At 39.3% G+C, this 27,794-nt stretch overlaps 1 protein-coding gene across 5 annotated transcripts in view; it reads right to left on the bottom strand.

Annotated features, from left to right (window-relative positions):
* Nucleotides 1–27,794, bottom strand: part of HDAC8 (histone deacetylase 8) — a 213,003-nt gene that overhangs the window by 115,155 nt on the left and 70,054 nt on the right. For 3 of the 5 annotated variants that reach the window (XM_078065218.1, XM_078065214.1, XM_078065217.1), the window contains 2 exons: nucleotides 8,249–8,421; nucleotides 5,664–5,758 (listed from right to left, as the gene is read on the bottom strand). In XM_078065218.1, coding sequence (XP_077921344.1) covers nucleotides 5,664–5,758; nucleotides 8,249–8,421 — 268 coding nt within the window. Of the gene's footprint in view, nucleotides 1–1,286; nucleotides 3,324–5,663; nucleotides 5,759–8,248; nucleotides 8,422–27,794 lie in introns of those variants that run through there. The other 2 variants (XM_078065215.1, XM_078065216.1) reach the window with 2 other exon arrangements.

Genomic DNA, 27,794 nt, shown 5'->3' with positions numbered 1-27,794 from the left:
GAAAATCCTAAAATATTTGGAAATTAATTTTTAAAAACCCATGCTTCTAAATAACTCATCAGTTAAAGAAGAAAATTAGAAAATACTTTGAAGCAACTGAAAATGGAAACATCAAAATCTGTGGGATGCAGCTAAAGCAGTGCTTAGATGAATATTTATAGAATAAAATGCTTGTATTAGAAAAGAAGAAAGGTTTAAAATCAATAAACTATGTTTCTATCATAAGAGACTAGAAGAAGAACTAGAAGTATTAATAATCAATACAAAGTAAGTAGAAGGAAGGAAATAACAAAGATATGAGCAGAAATAATAAAATAGAAAAGAGAAAAATAAAGTCAATGAAACTAAAAGCCAGTTCTTTGAAAAAAATACAATTCAATAAAACTGATAAGCCACAAGATAAAATGATCAGAAAAAACAGAAAGAAATTAGCAATACTAGGAATGAAAGAGGGGCTATCACTACAGCTTCTACAGACATTCAAACAATAATAAAATAATATTATAAGCGAATGGGCAAATTCCTCAAAGACAAATTATCAACATGGAAGCCAGAAGAAATAGAAAATCTGAAGTTATGTAACTATTAAAGAAATAGAATTCATAATTAAAAACCTTCCCACAAAGAAAACTTCAGGCTCAAATGTCTTCACTGGTGAATTCTATCAAACACTTAAGTAAGACATAGTATCGATTTTACATAAACTCTTTCAGAAAAAGAGAGGAGGTGGGGACACTTCCCAAGTCATTTTATAAGATCAGCATTGCCTTGATATCAAAACCAGACAAAGACATTACAAGAAAACAGCAGGTCAACATCCCTCATCAACACTGACACAAAAAATCCTTGAGAAAATTTCAGGAAACTGAATCCAGCAATATATAAAAAGAATATACCGTGACCAACTAGGGTTTATTCCAGCAACGCAAGGTTTGTTTAACATTTAAAAAGGCAACAATTAATGCAATTTACTGTATTGACAGAATAAGAGGACACCATATGATCATTCCAATAGATGGGGAAAAAAGCATTTGACAAAATTTAACACTCATTTGTGAGAAAACTTCTCAGTAAATTAGGAACAGAAGGGATCTTCTTCAACTTAATAAAGAACATTTATGAAAAAACCTACAGCTAACATCACACTTCACAGTAAAAGATTAAGTGCTTCCCCCTATGATCAGGAACAAGACAAGGATGTTTGCTCTAACCACTTCTATTTAACATCAAATTGGAGGTCCCAACCAGTGTAATAAGGCAAGAAAAAGAAATAAAAGTCATGAAGATTGTAAAGGAATAAGTAAAACTTTCTTTATTCATAGATGACATGTTTGTATACATGAAACATGCTAATGAATCTACAAAAAGCTACTAGAGCTAATGAGTTTAGCAATGATACATTATTCAAGATCAGTATAAAATCAACTGGGTTTCTATATTCTAGCAACAAACAATTAGAAACTGAAATTTAAAAATATCATTTATAATAACATCAAAATCATGAAATACTTAGGGATAAATATAACAGAATTTGTGCAAGAGGTGTTCACTGAAAAGTATAAATGAAAATTTGAAATTAAAGACCTAAGAAAATGGAGAGATATAGCAAATTCATGGATTGAAAGATTAAATATCGTTAAGATGTTATTCCTCCCCAAATCGATCTATAGATTCAGTGCAATCCACAGATGCACCGCAAGACTGTTTTACATCAGTAACACTCTTGTATATAAATCTACTTGATTCTTTTCAATGGCTACATATATTCCCTCATATGAGTCAGGCATAGTTTATCCAACCAGTCCATCAAAAGTGGTCTGGTTAAGTAAATATTTTTCATTCACTAAATTTTGTTAGTAAATCTATCTGATTCAGATATATACATATACCTAATATGTCTGTACATACATATATATATATATGTATATATGCATACATTATATAACATAACTGCCATACTCTATCCTGGATCATAGGATCCAAATAGTATTACTGGATTACAGAACATTCTTACATATGATAGTCCATAAACTTTATTATACAGAGTGGGTGATTTGCTAAATTAGCCATGTACTGGTCTTTGTATGGGACTTCATGCCACCTTTGGGCTTTCTCTATGGTAGAGATACCTGAGCCAGGCATATGGGCAGGTTTCCTTCCTCTCAGCTTTCCAAGCTGGGCCCAACTCTTCTTCCAGATGGGATTGCTTCTTTATTCCATGCCCGGCTCCCCAATTCCTGAGCTGGGACTAACTCCCTGATCACTGGCTTTATGACATCACTGGTTTTATATCTCATGAGCACTATGATTGAAATCTCACCACTAATGACTTATAATATTTGTGCTGGGCTTGTCTTCTCAACTCCCTTCCCTCAATTGGCAATCTAGTGTTTTCCCATGGACACATCTGTTTCCTACAGCTGGGATACCTGGTACTTCTTGCAAAGGATGGGTAGTTGCTACTGGAAGCTTTTCCAGCAAAAGGCTTCCAATTCTTCAATCTTAAAAAGAGTTTTCCAATGTGAATGTTGAGATGCTTATTATTCAAACACTCATTTATTAAGTTGTTCATTCAATGAATGAACACCAACAAGGTCGGTAGCTAACACTGTGCTAAGCACTGAGGGGGAATACAGACAACCAAAACACAGATGACCAAATGAATGGTATAGACTATGTTATAGGAGTGTACTTGAACCTCTTTACAGGTTTGCCTTTCTCAAGTCTCTCCCTTTTGCAATCCATCTTCCATATGCTATTGAGTAAGCTTTCTAAAAACCAAAGCTCATCTGTTTTCACAGAAAAAAAAGTATAAATAAACTCTTTAGTGCAGCGTTCAAGTCTCTTCATAATCTGGCTCCAATTTCCATTCAAGCCTTAATTCTTCCCACTTTCCCTCATAAATTCTGTTCTACTACATATCAAACTTCTCCCTCATCCCATGAGGCACCAGGTCTTTTCCAATCCTTGTTCCCTTTGCCTAGAATGTCTTTCGCTCTTCTTCACCTGGCAAACTCCCAATCAACCTCCAAGATTCAGTTCAAAGTCTTGGTGAAACATTTCTTCTATTCTCCTCAACTGTCCTGGATTTGGGCACATTGGTCTGTCGCCTTTATTAGATGGTGAAATTTTTGAGGGCACTGGGTTTACTTGCTAGTCTTTGTAGCTCTGAATTCAAGTTTGAATAGGGCCTGGCAAGTAATAGGGTCCCCATGAATACTTGTTAAATGAATGAAGGAATAAATGAATGTGAAGGAAGAGCTCAAAGGGCCTTGGTATACTTAGGCAAGGGATTTTTAAAGGCACAGGGCTTGAAGCTGCACCTAGGAAGACAAGAGACAGATGGGGAAAGAACATTTGGAGGAGGAAGATTATTATCCTAGGACACAGAAGAACACAAGCCCAAGACTGAAAGTGAAGACAGTGAGGGGGTCAGCCAGACTGTAGCTGACTGCTGCACTATCTTGACCTTTTCATTGACTAGATTTCTCAATTATATTTTCAGCTCCTGGAAGGCAGGGTATTTTGTACACTCCTTTGTATTGTATCCCTTTCATATTTGATGCACATCTCCACAATCATTGTTCCTACTATCTTGTAGTTCTTACTCTGCTCTGTAATATAATTATTTGTGTATCTACTTGTCTCCCTAGAACTTATACCAGCCTCCTTCCCAGGCTGCTTGAGGTAAGAGACAAGATGAGGTCTTAGTGTCTTTGCATCTTCCAAGACACCCAGCATGGTGCCTGCCACACAATGGGTGCTCAGTAAATATTTTTTGATGCACCATTTGTTGATCTGATTACAGAGAACCACAAGGATATTTGTGTGCAACTGTGTATTGTGGCACAAAACTTATATATGCCTTCACACTGTGCAGTCTATTTTTGGCAATTTTCATTAAAATGTTATCTTATTGTACATGGAAGACTGTCATTTCAATTTTCTTCTTTGTTCCTTCTTGGATGACTCACATCTCTTATACCAGAAGGATATGACAGAAGGGATTCAAAAAGGGTTTGGACACGTTTATGAGCGACAAAGTCATAAATGTCTGGGTATAAGGAGTTGCTGGGAGCATGCAAAGGGGAAGGAGAAAACTTGCATTTCAAAAGTGCCTATTATGTGCCAAGAACTGTGCTAGGCAATTTGCATACATTGTATATTATTTAATCTGGCAGAATATGTCAGCATAAAGAGGACATGTCTATGTATAAGGCCAAAACCCTGTGTATTCAGGCACATAGCTTCTCCAGGTACCAGAGGCAGTATTCATCTTTATTAAAATTTTATCAACCTTTTAAGACAGATGAATCTATGGATTTGCATTGTTTCCTAGGAACAGAACACTCATTTTCAATTCAAGCCCCTACAGTTTAAAACTCCTTTTTGACATAACTTGATCAGTTTTTAAAGTCTCAATGCTTTAAATTACAATGCAATCGGAGATAGTCCCACAGCAATAACAGCGATTACATTTGCTCACAAATGTAATTTGTTTGCTTATCTTTATATTTCATAAAGCTTCCAAATACTGAACAAAGGTAAGTCAAGAAAAGAGACTTCTATTAACCCTGACACCAGCAAACTGTCTCAAATTATAGCATGCCTTCTTTTTGTATTCTAGACACACTGAGTGGTTTTTCAGAGATACATATTATACCTCATTTGTGTTTAGAAGAAAATTGGAAGGGAATTAGTTTAAGTTGTTTCTAATTTTTAAAAAACTAATAGTAACTTTAAAAAGAATAATGCTCCCAAGTGTACAGATCCTGCATGTGGCAGGAATCAAAACATACCCAAAGTACCATCTCTACGGGGAATGGCTTGAGAAAGTGGGGCTACAGGTACTGGTTCGCACATTGGTTTTATTACAAGCCACACAATCAATCTAAGCCCTACAACTATACATCTTGATCTGTGATGACATGCTTCCTGCCAGGTGTGGGGATGGGTGGGAAGAGAAGGGGTACACCTTCACATAAGGGATAATCAGCACACTCACTGGGCTCAGACAGCTTTCTGTTAACCTGTTTTGAGAAAGCTAAAAGAGACATCTTTGCTTCAGAAAGTGTATAGCCCATCTCATCTGACTAGAGAAAATGGCAAAAGTTCAAATGAAGTTTCACATTTTAGATGGTCTTCCCCCAACCTCTGTGCGCCACTAATTGCTGGAAAAACACCAGACACATCTTTGTGGTGATTCTGTGTTTCTTAAATTTTACATTAGTCAAAGAAAACTGAAAGACCAGGACTAACCCCAAAGAACATAGGTGTGACATACCACCTATGGGACTTTTTAAAGATAGACAAGAACCCAGCTTATACATTTTAAAAATTGCTCCTTCTGTTTTGAGACTAGGGGATGAAAATATGCACATATTCCAAAGAGTTCTTTGTGTGAACAGGTGACCCCTTCCCACAGTCTCTGTAATTAATTGAGAAATTAAAGTTAGTTGGCCTTTGAGATCTCTTGTAAAAAAAGGCAGAAGGTCTTGGATATTTTGGAACAAGAGTCCACTATTCTGCCAAGACAGTGTGTTATTGTTATTGGAGTGTCTCTCAACAAAACGGTATTGAGTGGTGAGGACGTGATTTTGATTAGGTGGAATGACTCAGCTCTTCCCCTTAAAGAAGAGAGGACTTGTCAGAGCCTTACTTACCTCATGATCTGGGATCTCAGAGGATAGTGTTTTCCCTAGGATGACCCCGGTCAAGTATGTCCAGCATCGAGCCGTGTTGGCAAGGTTATAGCCTCCTGTCTCCATCAAGAATTGTGAAGTTAGGAAAGAACAGTCACAAAACAGCAGGAGAGGGAAGGAGGGTAAGGAAGGAGAGAAAAATGTTTTAATAAAAGGGCTAAAAAGACAACTCCAACTTGCAGAATTTCACCTAAACATCCCTTTATGATGTTTTTGAACCACCTAGTAGACGGACTTTAGTGGACTAGTCAGACCATGCATAGTGTGGAACTAGGAAGTCTAAGGCCTGCAAAGATTAAAGAGGCCCTCATATCTGAACAAATATGTATCCGAGGATTCCAAGCTCCTCCATTTCATCAAGTCATCAGCAAGATTGAGATCCCTGGAACCCGGATCTCTTGGGGCAACCTACCCAACGTCAAGGTTTCTGTGACGAATTTTGCAACAATTCTATAAAACGGCTGCTGGATGTAATTTGTATGTTAAAGCCACTGGCAGATATAGCCCTAGAAACACCCAGGAAAGAGAAATGGAAAATGCTGACAGACATAGACTTCCTTCTTTCAATTATCAGCATTTTCCTTTTCTCCACAAAACACAGGCCTAGTGACAGAGATCAAAGAGAATGAGATGAGGAGGGGACTGTTGATGGACGCTCTGACCCATCTCGTCAGGTTCTGTCACAGTCACCCAGCAGCCATATTATACTGGCTAATAATCAGCATATTTTTGCACTGAATAGATGTGTTCTGCCATGCAAGCATTAGAACATTGGCCTTTAGCTAAATTCCAAGAGTGTGAGGATGAAATGGACTGATTTCCTAACCTCAGTGCAGCCTGAGGGAAATAGAAGCTGGTCTATTTTAGGTAGGGTAACCATATAATTTACTGTCCAAATGGTATATTTTAACAGTAAAAGGGAACACTGGGATAACATGTATAAATTGGGATATATGGTCACCTTTCTCTCAAGCCTTGAAAGCCTTTCTCCTTGAAAGGTCAGGGATACTGGGGATTTTGGAATGTCTTTTAGGCCTCAGTGGGGTCCAATGAAGCTTGGGGACATGGCCATCTCCACTGGTTGTCTATGTGTTACTGGGTATTGAGAATTTAAGTGAAATAGTACACTTATTACTTTAAACACTCCTGATGTGAAAAATCTGAATTTAGAAGATCAACTTATTGGGTATGATTATTTGATTTCAAAAAGATTCACTCTAGATTTTAAGTAGTAAGCTCTCTCTGGTACATATACAATATGATTTGATTTGCAAAAATTCCATTTACATACAGGAATTTTCAGGAATACACATACTGCATAAGAAGAGTTATATATCCAAAAGCCAAAACTTTGGGCTGAGAAAGCAAAGAGACTTTGAAAATGCCAAGTAAAGGCAGTAGCCACAAACAAAAGTTGAATTTGTGCAGATGTATGTTGTGGAAAGGGCTTTTTTCTTCCCCTTAGTTGTACCTGTATCATCATCAGCATCCTTAGTGCTGTCAAGGAAAGTAATATGTCATACAATACTTATCAATTTTATCTTTTCCCTGAGTTGAAGTTAATAGATGTTTTGCCAGCTTTTCATAAGATGTTGCCTCTTGTAAGCACCTGTAATTTTGATCCCTCTAGGATTTGAGGCTGCCAAAGGACCAGGCTTGTGTATTTGTGTTGAATGCTCACTCATTTTCATAAGGCCTTCCCACAGCCTCCTCTAATTTGGTTTTTACAACAGGATGACAAAACAACAAACTATTAGCTGTTCCATAATACATGCATTTTAAGCTCAATCTGCTTGACCATGTTATTTTAACACACCAATCCATTCACCCAGTGAAATAAAGATTGTGCCAGATGGATAGTCAGAAGATTCTTAGCAAGGAATCTTCAAAGGTAGTTGAGGTTGTAAAAAGTACCTTTCGCAAATGTGTAAATGCTTCTATTGAATAGACCCAGCTTTATGTTGGTTAAGTCATACAAAATGTCAGTACACACTGAAGGCAAGGATGCCCAAGAGACTCTAGATCTCTCAATTTTGCTTTATTGTAACAAATCCACGCTTCTTTTGGTGGGGGTTAGGGGGAGAAGTCATTCTTGAATTCAGCTTAGATATTTAATTAATTCATGTATTTACTACTTATATATGAGTAGACTTAGAATGTTAGTGGTACGTTTCCAGAAGATGATTATTAGAACTGAGAGTCAAAAACTATATTGAGAGAAGATGGATTGAGGTCCAGTGAGGTTAGTATCTGCTATTCTTAATAAGATCTGATGGCACCTTTAACCAAAGGACCTTTGCTTCAGGAAGTGAAACTGAGACTTCAGAGTGCCAAGGAGTCAATGCACATGCCAAGCTGAGGAGAAGTGTGTCACAGTACTTCCTTATGCTGAATTGTGAAGGGGGCAGAGTTCTTTGACTCAGCCTTCTGGATCACAGGCAGGTTGGTATTATCCAATCTAAGAAAGCCAAGTTTTCCTCAGTGTCAATGGACAAAACGTGGAAGAAGGTCAGCAAATTCTCCTGGTGACCTTCCTTTGTACTCACCTCCTCCCAAAATGAGTGTTGCCAACTGCCACTGAAGGATGTACTTAAGACATTTGCCAATTCCCACTGGAGTCATGTTAAAGGAGCACATGGGATCCCCAGCAATCGTATCAGCTCCCAGCTGTAAGACCACGGCTTTGGGATTAAAGGCTATGTATACCTCCTTTAGTACACTGTAGAAAAGAGAAAGGATAGAAAATGTCAGAAAAAGATAGATCAGTTTGGTCTAGGGGTGGTGGTGGTGGGGGGGCAGTTGGAGGTATAGTTGAGTCAGCAAATAGTGAAGGAAAAAAAGACCCAACTTGTCAAAGTCATCAAACTTTTCATCTAAAAAGGGTGAATCAGACTGTATGTAAATTATACCTTAAAAAACCCGAATCAGGAAAAACATTCCCTCCACTTTCACCTTACCAAGGACCAAGTTTACCCTTATGCTTTAGAACACAAACTTCCTTTAAATATTCATATTCACTTAACTTCAACAGCCACAGGACAGAGTATACATATTTACTCCATTTTACAATCTGGGAAAGTAAGACATATACACTGAACAGTTCTGATGATTTAAGATTGTCAACACACTTGGAGTTTATTATCTAGTTATCAATGGAAATTGCTGAAGAGAATTAACATGCTTTGAAAGCATAGATGTTACCAGCTTACTTTCTATTATGCTAAAGGACTTCTGGGTTATGAAATGTAGCCCTCCCTAAATCATATGTAACCAGAGTCTTATAGAGTAGGAAACGATAACCATTGATCCAAAATTATAAATATGAAAGCACCCTAAAGAATAAGTTGTAGTGCAATAATAAGGATAATTTTGGGTAGAATCATACAGTGCTATTAAATCAATGTAACAGCTTTTTTTTTCCCTGACAGTTAGAAGCATCTAACTTCTAAGGAAGTTGTCAATGTGACAGATGACCTTAGTCAGGCTTCTAGTATTATCATTAATTGAACAATGACACTGTCCAGAATACATTCTTAGGAGTTATAAGGTCCCTCCTCTCAAGGGGCTTACAATCTAGTTTCCAGACAAAACATATACCAGTCCTCATGGGCCTGAGTAACTCTTACAGAGACATATAAACAAGTGCAAATTAACATACTTCAGAGTTGAGAAAATGCAGACTCAGAAAGTGATAAAAAATGTTGGGGTTAATGACCCCTTCATAATCAACATGTCAAATTATACCAGTGCAGCAAAAACAGAAAAATTCCAGATCCTCCGAAAACTGCAAAAAGAATTCAAGGGATATAAAATGTTATTCTCCCAAATTCATATGTAACTGGGGTATTGAAACTATTGAAAAGTGCTCAGCTGCAGAGGTATTCTTTGACTCAAAAGACTGTTTTGTTTTGATTTCTCATCTATGCAGACAAATATTGTGTGACTGTGGAAATTATAAGAATATTATAAAACTTATGGCATATGATCCTTAATAGAGAAATACTCAAGTCTATTCTCTCTTTCATGTGCTTATCTCCTGATGCAGAGGGAAGATAAGCCACCTGAATAGTTAGCTAACGTTTATTGAGCATCTACATGTACAGGGCACCCTATTAGCTGCTATCAGGAGACACAGAAGAAGGCATGATTTCTGTTCTGTAGAGGTTTATAGCTTAACAGGAAGAAAGGGGAGGCAAGAAAGACTAATGTTTCCTCATTCATTCTTTCCCTCATTTTGCACCTATTTACTGAGTGCCCTCTGTGTGTCCAGCATCTAACTGTACAAGATGCTGCAGGAACAAAGATGAATATGACACAGCTCTTATATTCATGTGGCTCAGAACAGAGGGGAAGGCTCATACTATGTTAATCAGTAATTAAAATACAATGATAAATGAAGTATCAGAGATGGCACAGAGAAGGGACTAACTGACTTTTCTAGAAGATGTTAGAAAAGGCTCTACAGAGGTAACTTTTGACTTAGGTCTTAAAAGATAAGAACTACAGTGAACCACCTATTAAAATGGCTAACATGAAAAAATAGTGATAACATCAATTGCTAGTGAGGATGTGGAGAAACTACACCACACATAGCTTGTGGGTGGGAATGCAAAATGGTATAGCCACTTTGGAAAATAGTTTGGCAGTTCCCATCAAAATTAAAAATAGACTTACCATATGACCCAGCAATCGCCTTCTTGGGCATTTATACCAGAGAAATTAAGACTTATTTTTATATAGGAACTTGTACACAAATATTCACAGCAGCTTTATTTGTAACAATCCAAACTGGAAGCCACTCAGATGTACTTCAATAAGTGAATGGTTAAACAAACTGTGGTATATCCATACCACTGGAATAGTGTTTATCAATAAAAAGAAACAAGCTATTGATAAATGAAAAAAAAAAAACTTGGATGGCTTTCAAAGGAATTATGCTGGGTGAATAAGACCAATACAAAATCTATACTGCATGATTCCATTATACACCATTTGTTAAATAACAATTTGAGGGATGGAGAACAGATTGGAGGTTGCCAGTAGTTAGGGATGGGTGTGGCTATAAAATAGTACTATGAGACAGCCTTGTGATGATGGTACAGTTCTGTATCTTGATTGTGGTGGTGGTTGTGGTTATGCAAAGCTACACATGTGATAAAAATCTCATAGAGCCACACACAAACACACACACAACGAGTGCATGCATAATTGGTGAAAACTGAGTAAGCTCTATGAATTGTACCAATGCCAACTTCTTAATTTGATGTTGAATTATAATTGTGCAGGATGTCCACATTGGAGGAGGCTGGGACTTTCTTGTACATTTCTTTGCAACCTTCTTTGAATCTATAATTATCTCAAAATAAAAAGTAAAAAAGAAAGAATAGGAAAAGTTTACAGGCATGTGGGGTGAAGATAGTGGAGTTGGCAGCAGGAATGGTTCTGAGGGTTACTGGTAGGAGGCAAGGTTCAGAGAAGGAACTGTACATACAAGAGCATGATGGCTTGAAACAGGCAGTGGTGGGAGGGAGGCTAGTGAAGTAAAAGAGGGTTAGGACACATGGGGCCAGATACGCCAGGCAGGCTAATGAGTGGGGACTTTTACTTCAAGAGTATGGAACATCTCAAACATTATGTGTGTCTGTGTGTTTCCATGCATGTACGTGTGTTGGGGGAATGATCAGATTTCCATTTTGAAAAGATACTCTGGCTATAGCATAGGATATACTGAAGGTTATCAGGGGGCATTTGCACCCATCCAGGCCAGTGGCAGCAAGGCAAAGGAAGAAGAGATGGATCTGGGGGATACTTCTAGGGTAGAACTGATAGGGCAGCACATACTGACACACAAGAAAAGCATATATATAAAACATTCATGAGTGTTTTGTACTAGGACAGGGAAAAGGATAAAGGAAGGCAGGTGTTTCTGGGACAGCTGTTTGAATGATAGCCAGGAAGAGAAAACGAGTCCCCAGGGAATTCTGATGAAGAGGGCTCTGGATGGCTAGAGAAAAGGGTAAATTAGAAGCTTTGGAAAAGGTAAGGTATTTTGTACACAGTGTAAACATCAAGGCCACTGCAAGTGAGGACATCTTCCATGTGAGGGCTACATGGTGGACACTCTTAAAGACTGAAAGTTTCCATTTGGTTTGACAGAACAACGGGAGTCACTGGAGAAGTATAAGGACTGATGTTGCTGAAAAATGATGCTTAGGAACTCTGATTTTTGCTGTTGCATGGAAGGCCAAAGAGAGAAAGTCTGGAGGCAGAGGGGTTGGCAAAAAGGGTACTGAAGCATTCTAAGCACAAGAGCATCAGGAAGCAAAGTAAGATATAGTTGGAAAAAAATGAGAGGGCTAGGTGACAGACTGGGTGGGGGTTGGGGGCGGACAGAGTAGAAAACACACTGTGCCAATTCCTCCAGAATTCACAGGAGGGGGAAAGAGAAACTGAAATATTCCTTCTCCTATTGCAACTTCCAAATCCGGTGTTCTTCCCTCTCATCAATCTCGCCTCTTTTGAGTCAATGTCATTTGCTTATACTACTCAAACAGTAGCAAAGTTCCTAGCTAGAGACCTACTACAAGGTACTCTTTCACCACCCTTAAGGACTTTAGCACCTGGTTCACAAGTTTTTCTGTCTCTCCCTTTCCCTGTCATTTTTCTTTGTAGTTCACTATTCATTTGCTTACTCACATCTTGATTCAAGCACCTCTTCTTACCTATGCTGGGCACTAGAGATACAGAAATAAGACCCAAGGAGCATATTGCACAATAGGGAAAGAAGATAGGAAAACAAGTAACTGTGATCAGTGCTATAATATCCATCCACTCATTCAAAAAAAATGTTACATAAAAGCCTACTGTATACCAGGCACTACGTTGGGCAAAGGGTTTACTGAATCTTTTTTAGAAAGATTATTTATTTATTTATTTGACACAGAGAGAGAGCACAAGCAGGGGGAGCAGCAGAGGGAGAGGGAGAAGCAGGCTCCCCGCTGAGCAAGGAGCCCGACGTGGGGCTCGATCCCAGGACCCTAGGATCACGACCCAAGCCGAAGGCAGACACCTAACCGACTGAGCCACCCAGGCGCCCCGGGTTTACTGTATTGAAGAGACCTGCCCCTTCCCCCTGTTACCTTTCTGATTCTCTGAAATCACAGTTTCTTCACCTTTTGAACAACAGTGATGTCCACATGCACATCACTGTTATCTCTAGGCATAGCCATGCTTTGGGGCCTGCTAAGGAAGTGCTTGTAAATGCTCTACTTCTAACACCCTGAACTCTGAACTGCTTTTTCTGTGTACAATTTTTTATCTTTCTGTTGAACTTGTTCTTCATTCTCATTTTAACTCCCATTTCCTTGTCTTCCTCCTATTTTCAAAGTCCACCAGTTTATCCTTTGACCTCATTTGCTTCACTACTCATTTTGGAGAATATGATTAGTCATTTCAAAAACTCTTATTAGCATACTTAATTCCCTCACACCTTTGTCGTTTTTGCCTTGTCAATCCTTAAGCCCTGGGATAAACCACTCTGTCAGTATTTTCTGCTCTGTTCTGCTGGAGAAAACTGAGAAGTTAAGCCAATTGCTTCCTCTATAGTTTATGCTTACGACTCCAATTCAACAAATTCTATAAACATTTATTGAGTGATCGATAGGTGCCACTTCCTCTGTGCAGCTTGGCAATAATTTGCTTCACCTCTTGTTCATAAACAATTACATTTCTTGCAGCACCTAGTCTATTTTTTTAAAAATATAAATACAATGAGTGTACATTCTTTTTTTTTAAGATTTTATTTATTTATTTGTCAGAGGGAGAGAGAGAGAGAGCACAAGCAGGGGAAGCTGCAGGCAGAGGGAGAAGCAGACTCGCCGTCGAGCAGGGAGCCCGACACAGGGCTCGATCCCAGGACCCCGGGACCATGACTGGAGCTGAAGGCAGAAACTTAACCGACTGAGCCACCCAGGCATCCCAAGTGTACATTCTTGATGCTAAAAAAATCAAATAAATATAAAAGTCTATCAAAGGGCCGCCTGGGTGGCTCAGACAGTTAAACATCTGCCTTCGGCTCCAGTCATGGTCCCGGGGTCCTGGGATAGAGCCCTGCATCGGGCTCCCTGCTCACCAGGGAGCCTGCTTCTCCCTCTCCCTCTGTAGCTCCCCCTGCTTGTGCTCTCTCAAATGAATAAATAAAATCTTTAAAAAAATAAAAATAAAAAACCCCAAAAGTCTATCAAATAAAAGTGAAAAATCTCTCTCCATCCCCACTCCCTCTCCAGAGGTGACTGCTGATTCATTACACATAGCTTCAACCAGCTCAGTCAAGTATGAGGCAGACAGTTTGATGTGTATCTTTCTAGATTATTTCTTAATATTGCCTTCCTCTACCTCTTTTCTTTTTTTTAAATATTTTGTATATATTGTTATGATGAAAATTGCTGTTTCTTTCTATTCTCATTTTTTTTTTAAAGATTTTATTTATTTATTTGACAGAGAGAGAGACAGCGAGAGAGGGAACACAAGTAGGGGGAGAGGGAGAGGGAGAGGGAGAGGGAGAGGGAGAAGCAGGCTTTCCTCTGAGCAGGGAGCCCGATGCGGGGCTCGATCCCAGGACCCTGGGATCATGACCCGAGCCAAAGGCAGACGCTTGACGACCGAGTCACTGAGGCACCCCTCTACCTCTTTTCTTTACCCGACAATGTCTTCCCTCATATTCCTCCTTTTCCTGGAGGCTAATTTTACCACTAGGCACTGGATCCTCTTCCCTATTGCTCTAAGGGCCATGTATCACCAATGAGCTCTTTCTTATATCTTTAGCCTCTGCCTTCCCACTAATTCTGTTCCTTTAGGTTATAAGTTGTCTATCTCCTCCTCCCCTTCTCTGCACTGCCAAATTTACCCACTTACAGGCCACCTATACAACCTTCGTGCAATCCAGTTTCTGATCTTACTGTTCTGTTTCTCTCTTGAAGGGAGAGAGACCTCTGGGTTATGAGACCCCAAACCTTTTCTTTGTTATCTTTTTTAACTTCTCAGAAGCAACTGACAGTTGATTCTACTCCCAAATCTGCTGTTGGTCATCAGTGGCTACAGCTCCATTAAAAATATTTTTAAACCTTTTTAAAAAAGCAACTTTATTGATGTTCACATAACATACAATTCCCCTATTTAAAGTGTACAATTTGACAGCTTTTAGTATATACACAGAGTTGTGCAACCATTACCACAATGAATTTCAGAACATTTTCACCACCCCCGAAAGAAACTCTGTACCCATTAGCTGTTACTACCCATTCCTACCATTCTTCAATCCCTAGGCCCTGGCAACCACTAATCTACTTTCTGTTTCTATGGATTTGTCTGATTTTGACCGTTCATATAAATGGAATTATATAATATGTGGTTTGTAACTGGCTTCTTTCATCTAGTATAATATGTTCACAGTTCATCTGTGTTATAGCATATATCAGTGCATTATTCCTTTTTATGACCAAATTACATTCCCTTGTCTGTAAATACCAAATTTTCTTTATCCATTCATGAGCTGATGGACATCTGGGTTATTTCTACTTTTTTGGCTAATAAGAAAAATGCTGCTATGGGCGCCTGGGTGGCTCAGTCGTTAAGCGTCTGCCTTCAGCTCAGGTCATGATCATGGAGCCCCAGGATCGAGCCCCACATTGGGCTCCCTGCTCAGCGGGTAGTCTGCTTCTCCCTCTGACCTCTCCCCTCTCATGCTCTCTCTCTCTCATTCTCTTTCTCTCTCTCAAATAAATAAATAAAATCTTTAAAAGAAAAAAAGAAAAATGCTGCTATGGGCATTTGTGTGTAAGTTTTTGTGTAGACAGGTTTTCATTTTTCTTGGCTCCATACCTCAGAGTAGAATTTCTGGGTCATATGGTAACTCTATGTGTAGAAAGGTGACTTGCAGGCACAAGGAAGTTTATGACAAAGAGCATACATTCTGGGCAAGGTGACCAAGGTGAACCATGAACAGTTTAGTTTGCCTCATTTATAGGAACTTTGTTTTCCACAGTGGTGGCACCAGTTCACATTCACATCAGCAATGTATGAGGGTTCCAATTCTTCTACATCTTCACCAATACTTGTTATTTTCTGTTTTGTTTGATTATAGCCAACTTAGTAGGTGTAAAGTAGTATCTCATGGTGGTTTTGATTTGTATTTCACTAATGACTAATGATGTTGATTATCTTTCCATGTTCTTTTTGGCCATTCATATATCTTCTTTAGAGCAATGCCTATGCAAGTCCTTTGCTCATTTTTATTTATTATTTATTTTTTTAGAAGATTTTATTTATTTATCTGACAGAGAGAGACACAGTGAGAGAGGGAACACAAGCAGGGGGAGTGGGAGAGGGAGAAGCAGACTCCTCACTGAGCAGGGCGTCTGATGTGGGGCTCGATCCCAGGACCCTGGGATCATGACCTGAGCAGAAGGCAGACGCTTAACAACTGAGCCACCCAGGTGCCCCCTTTGTTCATTTTTAAATCAGGCCATTTGTCTTCTTAATATTGAATTGTAAGTATTTGTATATTCTAAATACAAGTCTCTTATCAGATACGTGATTTGCAGAATTTTTCTCCCATTCTATGGGTTGTCTTTCATTTTCTTGGTAGTGTCCTTTGAAGCACAAGAGTTTTTTCATTTTGATGAAATCCAGTTTATCTATTTTTTCTTTGGTTACTTGTGCTTTTGGGTATTATATCTAAGAGAACATTTTCTAATTCAAGGTCATGAATATTTACATCCACGTTTTCTTCTAAGAATTTTGTAGTTTTATTTCTATCATTCAGACTATTTGGACATAAGTTTTGTATATGGTGTGAGGTAAAGGTCTAGATTCATTCTTTTGCATGTTGATATCCAGTTGTCCCAGCACCATTTATTGAAAAGGCTCTTCTTCCCCATTTGATTGTCTTGGCACTCTTTGGGTAAAATCCAAATGGGTAACATTGACTGTACAGATTTCTCGACTCTGAACTACATTCCGCTACTCTATATGTCTAACCTCATGCCAGCACCACACTGTCTTGATTACAGTAGCTTTTTAGTAAGTTTTGAAGTTGGGAAGTTTAAGTCTTCCAGCCTTGTTCTTCCTTTTCAAGATTGTTGTAACCATTCTGGGTTGAATTTTCATATAAATTTTAGGATCAGCTTGGCAATCTCTACAATGTCAGCTGTGATTTACAGCTCCATTTTGACTGCCGCACCTGTCATCTTACCTCCTTCTCTATTCCTTGTCTCTGCTAATGATACCCCATCCTTTCAGTCACCTATGTTCAAAACCCTGAGGCTCTTTGTGATTCCTCCCTTTCCCTGCTCCTCTTCAGTTACCAGTCTTGCACCAATCTCTCTCCCATTCCTTCTTCTCCACTCCCACGGCAGTACTAACCCTTATGACCTCCTTTGTGGATTACATCAATAGCTTCCTAATTAATTTTCCTGTCTCAAGTCTCTTACCTCTCCAATCCATCATGCACACACTCTAACTACCATCAGATTAATTTTCCTTAGGGGTTGTTTTGATCAAGTCACCTCCTTACACAAAACCCTTCAACATCCCTGTATTGTCTTTAGATAATGCTTAAAATTCTTAGCCTAAAATTTAAAGTCCTTCATGATCTGATTCCAGCCTACCTTTTTATCTTATTTTCCAATAACCCCTTAGCCCATATTATTCTGTAGGCAAACTAAACCATCCATGGTTTACCTCAGTCACCTTGCCCAGAAAGTATGCTTTTTGTCATAAACTTCCGTGTGCCTGCAAGTCACCTTTCTACACATGTATATCATATTTACTCTTTAAAGGCTAGCTCACATTCCATCTCCTTCATGGATAAACACTGATAATAATAGCAGCTCACATTTACTGAGCACTTTAGTCGAAACATAGCACTGTTCTATGCACTTTATATGTATTAGCTCATTTGACTCTCTTAACAATTTATTAGATAGGTATTGTTTTTAATTCTGTTTTATAGATGGGGAAACAGCAGCACAGAAGGGTTAAGAAATCTGTGCAAGATATGCAGCTATTAAGTGACAGAGCTGGGGTTTGAACCCAGGCATCCTGGCACCAGAGTCCATGCTCTAAACTACTACAGTGTACCTGCTTCCATGACTTACTGAGCTGCTACCCATCAGGTACTTGTGCCAGCCACTTCACACACATTATTCTGTATAACAGCAGCAGCAGCCACAGCATTATTATTTTGTTGAGTGTTAATCTTGCTGAGCAAGCTCTGATCATATTATTCCCTCATTCTAAAATCTTCAGCAGCTCCCCAAATGCTTACAGAATATGGTACAAATTTTCATAGCTAAGAATTCCAGCTCTTTCATGATGTGAGTCCCACCCACTTTTCCAATCTTCTTTGCAACTTGTCCCTCTCGTGCAGTTTACAGTCCAGCCAAACTAAACCAATGTTCTTTGTACATAGCTCAGCCTCTCCTGACTTTGATCTTTCTGTATCTTCTGTGTAGAAAATCCTTCCCTCCCTATAATCTATTTAAATTTGACCCAGATTTCATAAACACATACATATTCACACTTTGTAAAGATAATTAGCTACCTTTAGAGCCCGATCAAATGTTACCTCCTCAATTAAGTCTTTTTCTGAAGTATTTTCTCCCTTTGAGTAGCAATAGCATTTTATTTTTGACGGTTCTTATGACTTCCTACGTTTTATTTTATTTAACTGTTTGATTATGAATACATATGTATATTCCTTTATGTATCTATAATGTCAAAATTTCCATTAACTTCCTTGCAGGTAGAATCAATACCTTATACATAGTAGGCATTCAATAAATAATCATTAAGTGACTAAATGAATAAACTATCACTCTAGATTGCTTTGGGGAAAGTTTCCCTAACCACTGTTAACAGTACTGTTTGCTACCCTGCAAATCATTAATTTTAGGTTTTGGAAAAGTCTAAAATCTCTTCCCCAGAAAGGAGGCGGGGTGGGAGGGGTGGGGAGGACGGACAGGCATCTCATTACACTACATTAGTAACTTCCCTAAAACACACATGATATTCATTTGAAAAGCAGTTTCTTGATGAGAAACCTAATCCTTCAGTATTTGGCAGTCTGGTTTTCAGACAAGGCTATGTAAATGAGGAAGAGGAGCTGTGGCAGTTGTTTCTACAGGCATTGATTTGAGGAAGGCTGTGGGTGCCTGGGGAGGATAAAAGCCAGGGGTGATGACATTAATGACGTTTTCAGATAAAAGGAAAAGCCCAAGAACCAAACTGTAGAGTTATCCTCCTTTCTCTTAGTCTATCAGGGTAGACCACAGTTGTCAATGGTGTGCCCTTGAGGTCATTCACTTGTGCCACTTTACCTCTAAATACCAGGGGCAGAACCTGGTTTGGTTTGGTTTGTTTGTTTTTAAATACTTAAAGTCCTAAAAGATTCAACTCGGGGCAATGGGATGTCAGAGAGATGGTGTTACAGTTACCCGTAATCAATGCTGATGGTAGGATCATGTAACGCAAATTTGTCATTCTAGCCAGACCTCTGATGGGGCAGGCTCATCTCCTGACTTTTTTTTTATTTTTTTAAAGATTTTATTTATTTGACAGAGAGAGACACAGCGAGAGAGGGAACACAAGCAAGGGGAGTGGGAGAGGGAGAAGCAGGCTTCCTGCTCGGGACTCAATCCCAGGACCCCGGGACCATGACCAGAGCCGAAGGCAGACGCTTAACCGACTGAGCCACCCAGGCGCCCACATCTCCTGACTTTCTAACTTGCAAACCAGCCTAGACCAGTCTTATCATCTTTATGTTTTCCAACAAGCACTCTCAGCATCCTCTAGAGACTTCCTCAAGAAAGATTTAAAAAGGAGGAATTCAAAGTTGAAAAACCAAAAAGGGTAGAATGCAGAGGGAGAGAAGAGAGAAATATTTGTTACTAATGCTGTTCACTCCCAAAATCAGCCTGAGCAAAGTTATTGCCAGCAGTGAAACCTTTTCTATAATATAAATTTTAAATCGATTGCATTGGATGGGACTCAGAGAGGGACTGTGTTAAGGACCCAAAGTATCACTAATCAAGTCCCAAATGGGAGCTCTTCAACTTTTCACAGGCATGTTTTCTCTAAATTCCCTCAATCCTATCTCAACTCAGGTACTGCTGACTCATTCTGCAAAAACTCAACCTGCCAGGGGATGCAGCATATGGTAAATGCCTCAGTGATTCCTGAATATTTTTTACAAATGGTTCAGGGATGCAGAGAATTGGGGTGGGGGGCTCCCTGCAACGAGGATGATGTGTCATTTTGTTTGGGGCCATGGGTACCCCTTGGCCATATCCAGAAGACATCTAATTCCCTATTAAGTTTCTCTTTCTGCTTTTAGCATCAGACAAGCTGTGCTGGTTTCATTAACATCTTTAGTACAAACAAACAAAACAAAAAACCCGAAGTCACAAAATAAAACAAACCTCAAGCCCCGAAACCCCTAACTACTACCCCCAACAAACAATCAATCCTTACATCCCTTTGGCTGTTTTAATTTTCAAGACGCAGTTTCTTAACATTTTACATGGGCATCTCTTCTCTCACTGCTGAGTCTATTATATAGAAACATGAATTCTAATTGGCATTTCTTTCTTTACTACATGCCTTGTAGTAATTCTACTCATCAATTATATGTCATCTTGGCAACAGAAAGGGCTGTGCACTATTTTTACTTTATTATTACTTAATCTCTTTACCTCTTTGAAATAAACCATTCTCATTCTCACAGGAGAAAGTGAGTCATTCAGAATTAAAGGACCTTACCAGTGGCCCAGAGTGAATCGTCAGAGTTAGAATTAGAACACTAATTCTAAATCGAATCCAGTGCTCTTTTCACTCAACCCTAGTGCTCTTTAGCTCCTCTTATTCTGAAAGGCCAGAGGCCCTAGCAAACAGAGTGTGTATTATTGGGCAGGGGGAAGAGGCAGGCTGGTTTGGAGAGCTAAGCTGGAACAAATAAACAAAAAACTCAAACAAAACCGAAATGGAAGAAGACTTAAAGAATATGAATCCTAAGGCTAGATGTATACGAATCAGCTCTTTATTTCCTTTCAGGTAGGACATGTCACTGCTCTGTAACCACCAAGACCACTCACATAGCATAGACTGCATTCAGCTCTATGTCACATTATTTGGGTATAGGTCTCATCCATCCTCTATGCGGCCTCCACAGCACAGGGTTCAGGGAGAACACTGCACTTGGGCTCAAAGTGCTTGCAACAGCAACTTGGACAAATCACTTCACTTCTCTGAACCTCAGTTTCCTTCTCTGTAAAACCAAAAAGAGTATTTTCTCCATCCCAGGGTTGTTGTGAGGATTAAACGATAGAACATTTACAAAAGTCTTCTCCCAGCACCAGGCCCATTATAAACACTCCCTAATGCTGAATGAGTAAATGAATGGCCTGAAGTCAGGCCCTTTGAGTGCTATGCTAATTTTTTCAGCCCACTATGATACTGTGGAGTTCAACACAGCGCACCATAGCAGTGACTTCCCAAATAGTACTCTAATGTTCCCCAAAGGCAGAGAGCAATTTCATAGTGTCACTGCCCGGTTATACCTGTTCTGGGAATACAGTAATTCCTTTTCCAGTGCTGCCAATCTACTACCTTTCACCAAACACAAAATTCCCTTTAAGAAGGGGCAGAAACACAAATGCCTTTCTGTTAGATAGAGGTTGGGAGAATATATTATTAAAATTGAAACTGACTTCTCTGATTTCTTGGGCAAAAAATCAGATTGGAAGCCAAACAGCTATTTGGCCTTTGCAGACCCTGGATAGTGATGCCCTTGGGGGAAAGGAGAGAGCTGGAATCATTCCAAACTGTAGTTGCAACGTTTGTGTGTATATTTACTGCTGGTGCTTATGCAAAGCCTTGCAGACTTTACAATTTACCTAGAGCGTAGTTTAATACGTACAGGTAGAAATATAGGCCCGTATCTCTGTTTCTCATTTCCTAATCATATTTTTTACCTTCCCTATGTACGTGACACTTCTTTTTCAATTCGACTGCTCTGATTTTCAAACTTAGGTAGAAAATAATGATTTGTTAACAATAAACATGCCCCTAGCTTTTCCCTCACTCTTCTTTACTAAGGAGGGCCTCCCTAAGATTCAAAGACAAAATCCTGCCATATAGTTAGCACCTGGTGCAGCTCATCAAAATAAAATATCATTTCCCAGATGACTGGAAATTTCTGCAATGCCGTCACACAATGAGGTGTGTAAGAAAGAGTTTGGGGATTGATTTTCATCATTAACTTGATATTGCATGGTTTTTGTGGGACTTAAAAAGAAATGCGTTTTTATGACTTTTAAGCACTGCACATAGAATAACTCCAACTCATCATATTTTAACAGTTATTTTTCTGGGGCAGGATGTATTTTAAACATGCCTATGTTGGAGTGTCTGGTGGATCATTTAGGATCAGTGTCCTGTTGCTTGATGAAATCCAGATCACTTCAATGAAATCCAGATGGGGAAACTGGGTCTCTGGCAATGGCCGCCAGATCTTCTCCATATGAAATCTCTCTAGTCTGTATGCAAATTCAAAACTCCATATCCTGGAAATCCCAAACCAATCAAGTGGCGCTCCGCTTCTTAGTTACTGGACTAAACACAGGGAAGCGATTCATTCTTCCCTGAGGAAATAAGCATGTCTTACATACATCTATCTTGGCACAAAAAGGGCTGGCTAAGCAAATTAATAGTGTAAACAGGATTGCACTGGGGAATGTTTGTCCTACTTAGGAGAATAAACTTTTTGTGCACTTTGTGCACATCCACTTACATACAAATAATTGATATGCTAATTACCAATGATTCTTAAAGCTCCTTCCCCGAGGTGCTGTATGATGCTGTTAGTCTAGGCTGAATTACTACCATGTCCAGTGCTTGAAAGTAATAAAAATGCATTAAAAAATATTCCATGATTCAGACTGACTTTCCTCTCATTAGGCTGAGTTACTGAGGCTTGCCTATATTTAAATGGAAGAGATATTTTTCTACTTTCATTCCTAATATATTTAAGATGTCCCCCCACCCCTACTGCTACATCCCTTGCCTTTCTCTTTGGGATTCTTCTGCTTGGAGTGGGCACACATAAACCCCTTTCCCTCCGGCTCACTCCTCAGCGGCACTTGCGTAGTCTCTAGGCAAACACGTTGCCTTTAGTGCCCAGCGCGCACACACACACACACACACACACACGTACCCTTTCACTTGTTAACTCAATGGCTGCTTGTTCAGTACGGTTTTTTCTTTCTTTTTTTTAAAAATTTTATTATGTTATGTTAGTCACCATACAATACATCATTAGTTTTTGATGTGGTGATCCACAATCCATTGTTTTCATATAACACCCAGTGCTCCATGCAATATGTGCCCTCCTTAATACCCATCACCAGGCTAGCCCATCCCCCCACGGCTCCCCTCTAAAACCCTGTTTGTTTCTCAGAGTCCATAGTCTCTCATGGTTCATCTCTCCTTCCGATTTCCCTCCCTTCATTTTTCCCTTCCTTCTCCTAGTGTCCTCCATGCTATTCCTTATGTTCCATAAATTAGTGAAACCATATGATAATGACTTTCTCTGCTTGACTTATTTGACTTAGCATAATCTCCTCCAGTCCCATCCATGTTGATGTAAAAGTTGGGTATTCATCCTTTCTGATGGCTGAGTAATATTCCATTGTATATATGGACCACATCTTCTTTATCCATTCATCTGTTGAAGGGCATCTTGGCTCTTTCCACAGTTTGGCTATTGCGGACATTGCCGCTATGAACGTTGGGGTGCATATGGCCCTTCTTTTCACTATATCTGTGTCTTTGGGGTAAATAACGCAGGAGTGCAACTGCTGGGTTATAGGGGTCTGTTCTTTGGTCTTTCTTTGGAGACCAGTAGGTATGCCTCTTTCTTGATAGTGCAGTGGGTAACAGTGCACAGAGAGCAGAGCTCAGCCCAATTTAGCATCGGGCCTTTTTGTCAGGTGGGGGACACCAGACCTGACTTAATCTCTGTACGGTCCATGTCAACAGAATACACCAAGGCAGCTCATCAGTGCTGGCAGCTGCTGGGTGGAACAGCAGTGTCAGGTGCGGTCATGAAAAGCTATAACATGTGAAAGCAAAGCCTAAAGGGTAGTTTTTCTTGGCTTGACTGAAGGGACAGAGCAGTGATAAGATAACATCGGAGGGGGGAGACTTGGGATGGGGGTAGGGGGTACATCGTGGACAGCAGCTGAGAGGGGTAATATGAGTTTGATGTCAGAACATTCTATCAAGTACAGATATGGTCAATTTTAGAATTCTTTTCAGAGCAGCCCTGCACGAAAGGGTATAATTCCCAAGATTTCCATTTATGAGCATGGTCTTCCTGTCTCTGGATAGTTTCAGAGCATGTTCTAGCATCAGAACCTATTAAACTGCTGTGGAAGAATCAGGTCACTTTCTCCAGGGCATAAGGATCATTCAGCACTAAGAAGAGAGAAGGAAAGGTACACACCGGACTGGCAGAACCAACCCACAGAATTCCAGATTGGCCTCCTTGACTTAAATGAAAAAAATATCACCTGTGAAGACTGCTGGAGTAGGGGGCTGTCATTGTGTCAGGGCTACTTGGTGCAGGAGTTTAGGAACTCCTGGTCATGAAAGACACTGGCCAAGAGGGAGAGGAGACGAATATAAGAACTGTCCCTCTAACCACCTGGATTGATTTATTTATTTAGATTTATTTATTTTTAAAAAGATTTTATTTATTGGTCAGAGAGAGAGAGAGAGAGAGAACACAAGCAGGGGGAGCGGCAGGCTGAGGGAGAAGCAGGCTCCCCTCCGAGCAGGGAGCCCGATGTGGGGCTCGATCCCAGGACCCCGGGATCATGACCTGAGCCAAAGGCAGACGCTTAACTGAGCCACCAAGGTACCCCTAAGCACCTGGATTTAAAGCTCAAAGGATCAGAGAGGGAAAAAAAAAAAAACCAGTTCTCCACTGCAACCCTAACTAAGTACTGGGGACAGGCAGGGTGAGCTCACTGACAGAGGGTACAGGACAATTTAGATAATTGAGGTCAGTATCCTCCCTCCAAATTATCCTATATTCATAGGCACTTGATATCTTTTGAATGTAATATCTTAAAAGACACATCAAACTAGGAACAATAAACGAATGGCCCATTTTGGCCTCATTTTCACCTGTGGCTAATGTTAATAGCAAATTTAATTAGTGTCTGAGTCATCCCTCTTCCAGAAACAATAGGCAATTTTACATCTGCCATACCACACATAGAGGCAGGATAGAAGTTTACCAAATAGACCAAAAGCATTTAATGCAAATATCTTACTCATAGAGGGCTGAGATCAAAGTGTAAGGCTTAGAAAATGAAGTAGCAGATTCTGTTGCCTTTATCACTGGGCCAAAGTGAGCTAGGGATGATCAGGGTGGTGAAGCCTGACCCAACTGAAGTGGGGGAGAAAAATTTTGTAAAGAATTTTTACCAGCTCTCAGATTGTGATAAAAATGTAAGTAAGGCTATCTGAATATCTGTTCTTAAATGCAGATTTCTAGAGGATTCTTCCCTTCTCATCAATTGAAAGAGAATTTCAAAATATTTGTATTGCTTAAAATATTTATGTATGAACACGTACTTGTATAGCTTTTGCCACATCACCAAGCCTAGAGCAGTAGGCTATAATTGTTGGGTTCTCTTTCACTGAGAATCTATCTACCTGATTGTAAAATTGAATGATAAGGAGTTTGGAGTCCCAAGTGGAAGATAAATTCTAGATGATTTATCATTACAATGAAAGAAAAACCTATCATCATTAAAACATCTCTTCTTTAAATATTAACATTAAAAGTCAATACTGAATGGAAACATTTCACTTAAATGTCCTTTAGCGATGTCTCTTGGTTCTCATTTTATTCCATCGGTATGGATGAATGGCTGATAGCACGGACGAAGAATCTCTACCCTACACGTAGATAGGGCCTTCTGCCAGGACCAAGAGATGATATAAATTATGCCTACAGTTGCAAAAATGCATAATGTTAAAAGTCTTTAGCAATACCAATCTAAAGAAACACACGTGAAACGGATATAATTCCATGAGAAGACCTCTATAAAATGACATGTGACACTCTTTACTTTTCTAAAGCAGAAAGTCAGGATTTTCTCCATTGAAAATAAAGGAAAAAGCAGATTTACACAATCTCCATGTTTCCAAACTTTAATTAGGAATTTAAAACCCAAGAAGTAAAATCTGGCAATAGTTATTCTTGTTTTCTATCCATAAAATTACAAATGAATTCCTCAGGATCAGGAGATTCTATTTTCCCCCCAAAAACCCAAGTTGCACTTTCACGAACATAAACACGACGAATTATGTATACTATAAATCATGTGGCTCATATGCATAAACTTAAATGGCTTCTTTTTAAAGGGGTTTTCTGTAATCCCCCGAGATAAAATTTTCCAAGAAGTCTTGGGGATGGTATTTTTGCCTTGTGAAAAAAAATTCATACTTCTAGGTGACACTTCGGGGACATGGTAGCTGATGGCTAACAGGCAGACAGATGTGGATTTAAACTCTGGCTTCACCACTTACTGGTTGTGTGACCTGAAGCAAATCAATTTTTCTAAGCTCTAGTTTTCTCATTTGTAAGATGGGAATCAGAATACCTACCTTTGTAGGCATTGTAGATTATATGTTGCTATAAGGATCAAATGAGAAGGATCAAATAAATGTTTTGTGCAATTCCTGACATAGGCAAGTGCTCCCTTGGAGCTACGCTCCAGGGTGGGAGCCTAATCCGTCTTGTTTACCACCGTCAGTACCTAGATACGGTGCTGGCATAAAGCAGATGCTCAACAGATATTTGCTGAATGAATGAATAAAACCGTGTTATTATACTTAAACATACACAAATCCCCTACTTGCATGGTAGCTCCCCCACTTTATTTTTTTAATGTTTTAAAAATCTTGTAAGATGACTTGAGGTGCTCAGTTCTTTCGTAGGGAGGTCAGAGTGGCTTCCGAGAGGTGAATTCTGGCTCACACAATAAACATAAACTACTGAGACATTACATTAAGTATTAGTGATGCTTTTTTCTCTTCCTTGTTGGATAGCCGTGGAGCTCAGTATAGATGGACAAAAGGAATTCCCCAAAGGAATAAAAACTTAGGCTTAGGGACGCCTGGGTGGCTCAGTCGGTTAGGCATCTGACTTCAGCTCAGGTCATGATCCCAGGGTCCTGGGATCGAGCCCCGTATCGGGCTCCCTGCTCAGTGGGGAGCCTGCTTCTCCCTCTCCCTCTGCCTGCCGCTCTGCCTACTTGTGCTCTCTATCTCTGTGAAATAAATAAAAAAAATAAAATCTTAAAAAAAAACCTTCGGCTTAAATGAGCTCTTCCTTTAATGAGCTTGCTGTTGCCCTAGAGAACAAGTTCTTTCTGGGTAGTTTACTCTGGTTAGCCCATGCACAGGACAATTAACATTTGCAGTTAGCAGTTGAAGAGTTATAAAAAATTATTTACAATAGAGTAGTATAATATTTCTCTCATAAAAGAAAGGAGGAAAATATTAAGTTTTTTTTTTCCACTTCTGGAATCTTTAAATTTTTCTTTAGGTCAGTGGTCTTTGAGGGGTAAGAAAGGTTTCTTTCAATTTTGAGCTACAGAAGATAAGCCACAGGACTCAAGGTAAATAGGCCAAGGACTGAATACAGGTAGACTTTTACTTTAATAAACTACTATTAGGAACCCTAGTTCAGCAGAATGAGATTATTTCCTTGGTTGGGTTGATAGCTCTTATGAGCAAAGTTTTGCATATGTGGATATAAAGACTGCTATTGCATGAAAAGTCCTGTTTAATAGAGCCTTTCATTAGTCCTGTTCATTGTGAAGTTTGTTTAACAATGTGTTTTTCTTTCGGTGAAATATTTATGCAGTGTCTGTACTTAATTATCTTACCAAGTTAATAGTTGAATATTCTTAATAAAATGTGAGGGTGTTTTTTCCAAAATGTTGAACTGTCAACTTC

This window comes from Halichoerus grypus, chromosome X (genome assembly GCF_964656455.1).
Source record: "Halichoerus grypus chromosome X, mHalGry1.hap1.1, whole genome shotgun sequence".
In the NCBI taxonomy this organism is placed as follows: Eukaryota; Metazoa; Chordata; class Mammalia; order Carnivora; family Phocidae; genus Halichoerus; species Halichoerus grypus.
This window is presented reverse-complemented; position numbering and strand designations above follow the sequence as displayed.